Source organism: Cajanus cajan, chromosome 10 (genome assembly GCF_000230855.2).
Source record: "Cajanus cajan strain Asha chromosome 10, NIPB_CcT2T_4, whole genome shotgun sequence".
NCBI lineage: Eukaryota > Viridiplantae > Streptophyta > Magnoliopsida > Fabales > Fabaceae > Cajanus > Cajanus cajan.
Genome location: NC_138526.1, coordinates 12,938,215 through 12,944,289, shown reverse-complemented (window position 1 = coordinate 12,944,289; position 6,075 = coordinate 12,938,215). Strand labels below are relative to the sequence as shown.

General features: G+C 34.6%; 1 protein-coding gene across 1 annotated transcript; it reads right to left on the bottom strand.

Annotated features, from left to right (window-relative positions):
* Positions 1-220: 220 nt before the first annotated feature.
* On the bottom strand, positions 221-5,206 carry APTX (APRATAXIN-like protein). The gene is made up of 6 exons (XM_020368478.3): positions 5,046-5,206; positions 4,842-4,951; positions 2,614-3,575; positions 1,462-2,134; positions 1,210-1,380; positions 221-705 (listed from the first exon to the last, which is right to left on the bottom strand). The coding sequence occupies exons 1-6, from the start codon at positions 5,080-5,082 to the stop codon at positions 367-369; spliced, it is 2,292 nt and encodes a 763-aa protein (XP_020224067.2). The 5' UTR covers positions 5,083-5,206; the 3' UTR covers positions 221-366.
* Positions 5,207-6,075: the final 869 nt, after the last annotated feature.

The following is a 6,075-nucleotide window of genomic DNA, read 5'->3' as shown; positions in this document are numbered from 1 at the left end:
TAAAATAATAGAGCTAGAGAAAATTCAGAGCTCATTCCAGTTGAAAACCCGAAGAAAAAAAGTTCAAACTGGCCTCTCAAAATGATTTGCTTCAGGTAAAGCAAATGCAATTTTACATATGGGAAATGCAATCTAATGGAATGACGAAGTCCATCGCGCAAAGTTCCTCCTACAGGAATTGAAGTCAAACCATCTAATGTCACCACACTTAAAAGCAAGGTAAGGTGAAAATAAACTCTCCATTTTCCGTTATAGATAGCAAAAATGCTTCAATCTTTAACTACATACTTGTGACTTCATCTCGTGTACTCAAAAGACAAGCTCAAAACTAGTCTTGCTTAGCAGTAGTGTAGACAAAAACTAGTACTACTGGACATTGTTAAGAGGTTCCCCTGGTGCATGAACCAAACGTCCATTTTGAAGTAGGTTAGCAGGAAAGGAGGATTGGCAGCTACTAATATGTGATTTTAACCGAGGTATGTTTGGATGCGCACTTCTACATCTGTGGCACCTCAACTCCATAGACAGTAACTTGTCATCATCTTTCAGTGTTGCCTTCCCATCAGTAGATATCTCATCCATTACATCAACCGAGTCACGAAAGAAACCAGTGTTAAACGAGTTCCAGTGCTTCTTATTCTTTAAATGTGTTGATTCAAAGTCCTGGCTAATAACATGTAAATGTAGTTGTCGCATTGATGGAGCCTGCAGAAGGAAAAGAAAAGATTTCTAACAACTGATGAAGATTTCAGTTTACAAATGATACACCTAAAAGCATGCCCAACAGAATGAGAAAAAAAAAAAAAAAAAAAAGTAGAACCATAGCATTGCAGTTACTTGGTGAACCTTCTCAAACATTAAACCAATACTAACATGGTCAAGTAAATTTTTTAGAAGCTTATTTGTTTCACAATTTTAAATATAACAATATATTCCTTCCAATAATTGTCCTTGGTGGATATCACTGCTAATATTTATCAGTAATAGTCTGGGTTATTGATTAATATGCTTAACCACAAAAGAAGTTGTCTTTAAACCCCCAATTTTTAATGAGTCCAATTTAGCCATCAACTAACTAAAATGCACTTTTTTGATAGAAATCACAATGTACCAAAGTCGCTCATTATTTAAAGGCAGAGGAACATTCTTTTCTTTTCTTTTTTTTGTGTGGGGGAGGAAAAATAGTTCTTGAATATATACTCTGCATACCGAGTGATATCCAAGACGAAATACCAGAGAAGCATTCTCGTTCAAGAACTTCTCAGCCCACTTTAAACCCACATCATGCATCTTCCTCAATAACTGAAGGTGCTCCTTTTGGACATCTGCCAGAAAATCAAGACCCCCAGTTCGTGCCAACACCAGAACATGCTTCCGTGCCTGCAAAACAAGTAAATTCAGTTTGTTATATTTGAAATGTCAAGAATGACACAAAATGGGAAGAAAAAGGACTAATTCAACCTTAGGATACATGTCATTCAATACAACAACATCTTCGGAAATTTCAAGCAAATCACCCTTATGCTTTTCAGGATGCATAGCTATTTGGTGAAGCGCTTGAGCCCATGATCCCCATGCCTTATTCATGCTCCCCTCAGTTCTTCTATGCTCTGAAACTACCTTTTCATCTCTAGAATCAGTAAAGGTCGATCCAAATCCACCCCGAATCCCCTTATATTTCTTGCTTTTTTCTGATCCATGATCATCATCTCTCTTACTCTTTTGATCGGTATTTGTGAAAATACTTCTGACAAAACAATCAGACTGAACCTGCAACTCCAAAGATTTTCTTCCTAGGTTTTCTTTTTTTACCACTTGTTGCCCTGCCTGGTTCCTCACAATTGATGCAAAACCTTCAAACAATGAAGTATAAGCATCCTGGAGAATTTTACAACCTTTATCATAGTCATTATTCAGACAATTTGGCCTTTGTGGGTTCATATTAGGTCCAAGAACATGTATTACATGGGTCACACCCTCTCTGGTGAACAAAGGGGAAGATGAAGGTAGAGGGACAACTGCAGCATTCCCCGGCAAAAGAGATTTTACTTTTTCTTTTGTTGCAGATTCCAGTTCAGGACCTGCAGCATTAAAAATTGCTGCATTAACACCTCCACCTCCAGGTTTCAACCGCCTGCAAAGGATTTTTCACTTAACCAAGAGAAAACTTGAAAAATGGCAGGTTTATCTGACTGAAAATATAGTTTATTAAAAGTTTTAAAAGCAAAACGGGGGCTGGAAAATAAATAAAAATAATGACATCCACATCAACCAAGAAGCATGCCTTGGTGTCAACTGTAATTGTAATGGATGCCAAAAACAAAGGCAGTTTAATTGATTGATTAGCAGCTGAAATTGTATAACATAAGATAAACGAAACCATGATAGATTCCTAAATGCTACATTACAGTCAACAGAAAATTCCTTGTTGGTTCAGAACTGGAGACCAATTCACAGATACAAAATGCCATACCATCATCCAACAGTCATTATGGTAAGTTGACACACACATACGGGGAGAGGGTCCTCATCTCGTGTTTATCAAATTTTATTTCGAACTTATGGATTAATGTTAAATTGAATTACATATACACTGAAATCATAGAACCTTACCAGTTGGCAGCATTAGCTATGACATTACAGCGCAAACCTCCCCTGGAATAAAGGTGAGTAATGTCCCCAACATGGGTAAAGAACTTTTGGGTGTCAATGTTTTTTTCCACAACTTTAGCTTTAATTAAGGACAGAATCTTTGATTTATGAGACAAGTCAACTAGAACAAGTCTGGCATTCTTTAACTTATTTGAGAACTCTGCAACCTTCTCAACAATAATATCAGCTGCCTTCTCATGGTTGAATTGGAAATCAGATGTTGAAATAGATGGAAATGCTAGAGTGGGAATATCATCCAGAGAAACTTGATTGGCATGGGAACCAGCAGAGCTAACTGCTTGGCCTTCAGCTTCCTTTGTCTCTAAGTTGGCATTATCTGGAACTGAGCAAAATGTTTCCTTATCTTTGCAGCAGGAATTACTTTTCCCAGGAGTCTGGGAAGTAGGGTCTCCAATGCCACTCTGTCCAGATGCAGCATCAACTGGGGCCTCTGCTTTTTTCAGAAACTTCATTATACCTACTTGAATTTTGGAATCTGCCTTCTGACCAAAACAGCCATGTGGAAGACCATCCAGTGGCCCAAGTGTGCTGTATGTATTAATAGCACTTTTGACATCACTCTCATTCTGACAAAATGTTATCCGGTTAAATCCTTCACTTAATTTGGGAAGCTCTTTATTTTGAAGCATTCTATTCACAACTGCAGCAGCTTTTCCACCCTGCAAATTTCCTTCATGCCCAGTCCGTTTGACAGACCGAGAAATACAAAGCTTAGCAGGAAGATCAAGTACAACTGCATGGACATCTATTTGGGGTCCATCACCAAGCTTTATAAATTCTGAGCGCTGTTCTCTGTCAAGATTGCACCTATCAATAAATACACTCTTCCCATCCTTCAATGCTCTAGTTGCACTGCTTAAGCACTGAGCTTTACTTCCTGCTTTACCATTTCCAATAGTGTCCTAAAGCAAACAAATACACAGTATAACCAGTGTTAGATAAGATCCAAATCCATTTTGGGTCGACCTGTTCCATGGCACAACAGATGGGAGTAAGATTCTGCACATCAAACCCTCCCCAGACCCCCACAATCATTCTGCATATGGTAGTCAGCTTGTGTATGACAAATCCTCTCCAGACCTTAAAATGGTTGTCAGCCTTGACTTAGGGGTGGTGTTGAGGCACAGCCAAAACCCTTAACCATGATAAATAGACTACTTCTTTAAGTATTTCCGATTTCTTTCTCAAGTTCACATTAAATACCTTATATAATATCCTTTGCCTAGGATATAAATCTCAAGAGAGAAGATTATTAACTGAACCAAGAAGCATAAAACAAGAGGTAGACAGTACTAAGAGATTTGTCAAGGCATTATTAAAATTTCATCGACATATACATGGCTAAACAAATTAAACATTATTAACTAGAGGTAGACTCTGTACTAAGAGGGCTAGCTTGTGGTTTTGTTATCTCTTATAATTTTCCTTTCTTTTGTTCTAATGTTAAAAATCTCAAATACATCTTATAAAACTCATTACTTCTTATCAATAATATGCTTTATTAAAAATATACTTTAACCATGAAAACAGGAAATATTTATTAAGAAACAATAGCAATCTCTTCCAAATCCATCAAATCGATAAAAATGTAAAAATAAAAAAAAATTGTTGGTCTGTTGGAGAGTTAAGAAAAAATCCCACATTTTCCTTCCCTTCACAATAAAAATATCCAAAAACAGGAAACATTTCCCTTATCCTCCCTCCAGACATACCCTTAAGTCCACATTCAGGCAAAGAGTGACACACCCAATAAAACACATCAATGGCCTACGACTTTTCATATATATGCAAATGTCCATAAACAGGATTAAGATCAAAAGGCATAAAAAATTACCCTTGATTCATCTCAGACCTACCAAGCAAATAAAAAGGTAAAATTCAACCATTTTCCATCAATTCCCCACGACACACTAATGCCCAAAACCCGTTTTCATGATTTTAAATCGTGGGAAAATGCAACTGTAATTTCAGTATTGCAAAACCTTAAAATCCTCAACATTGCAACCATGATCGTGGTCGTGAACAGCAGCTTAAAAATATAAACCTTATTAGTTTTCTTTTCACGGTTATCTTATCAGCTATTACCGTAGTAACAACAAAAACTCGAGTGGTGAAAGTGAAACCCAGTTAGACATTTCATCGAACAGGTAAAAGGGAGTGAAGTGAACCTGACAAACGCGAAGCCAAGGGCGAGCAGAGGAACTAATAACCTCTTCGCAGAAGGTGGACTTGCCGCTCCCTGGTGCTCCCACCAAGATCACCAAAACGGACTTTCCCTCTGCGTTTAACACACACACACACACAGAATCATCAAAAGGGTTTCAATTTCCATGATTCATTTCGTGTACTAAGTAAAGGTTGTAGAAGGATACCGTTAGGTGCAGAAGTTTCGTCAACGTCCATGTCCATCTTCAAATTCGAGACTTTTTCATAACCTTGTCATTACTCATTGTCAATTTAGATCGCAAGCAATGGAAATATTATGTTGTTGTGTTGCATGCAAGTTTCGGGGTTGTGTTGGGTTTTGTGTTGCCAAACACCACATTCATTAAAAAATTTGCAAAATTTTCAGATATTTTATAAATAAATAAAAATTGAAGTTAAAATATTTTTTTTCTTATAATTTTACTAATTTTATTTTTTTAATTTACTTTTAAGTTTCTATAATCTAAAATAAATATTTCTAATTTTTATATTTATTTTTTTAATTTTTTTAAATCTTTATAATTTAAGATAAATTTTTTTAGTTTCTATATTTATAATTTTTTTAATTCATGTCATTATTTCTTTTCTTGTAAAATTATCTATTTTATATTGATGTAAAAGAGGTGTTAATTAACCTTTGTATATTTGATTTCGAATTTATTTTTCTTGATTACTTTAAATTAAATTTTTTAATATCTTGTGTCTATTTTATATCCTCACTTATAACGATTATTGTTGAGACTCTTCTTTTTAATCTATATCATGTCAACAAAATGTTATAAAAAAAATTAACAATAAGGACTGAAAGGGTTAAAACATTTTAAGTATATAATTAAAAATTTATCTTAAACTATAGAGATTAAAAATGATTGAACAAGAAAAGTATAGAAATTTCAAAGTCTATGTTAAACTATAAAAACTAACAAATAAAGTAAGTAAAACTATAAGACTAAAATATATTTTAACTAAAAATTAAATAAAAAATAAATATAATATCTTAAAAACATATTTTTTTAAATATTTATTATGTAAAATATGAGATGTTATAGGAACATTTAAAATGATTTTTTAAAGCGTAATGAAAAATTGTTTGCTATATGATTTTGAAAGTAATTATTATATAATGAACTCAAGACAAGTAACGAAGAAGTTATATGACAAAAAGAACACACAAATTTGAGGTGGGGTTAATAGTGT

Bases quoted from the DNA above. Each gene is read 5' to 3' on its own strand.
- APTX (XM_020368478.3), bottom strand. From the start codon at position 5,082: ATGGACATGGACGTTGACGAAACTTCTGCACCTAACG. The intron at 4,952-5,045 runs GTATCCTTCTAC...TGTTAAACGCAG, and splicing joins CGAAACTTCTGCACCTAACG to AGGGAAAGTCCGTTTTGGTG. The intron at 2,135-2,613 runs GTAAGGTTCTAT...AATCCTTTGCAG, and splicing joins ATAGCTAATGCTGCCAACTG to GCGGTTGAAACCTGGAGGTG.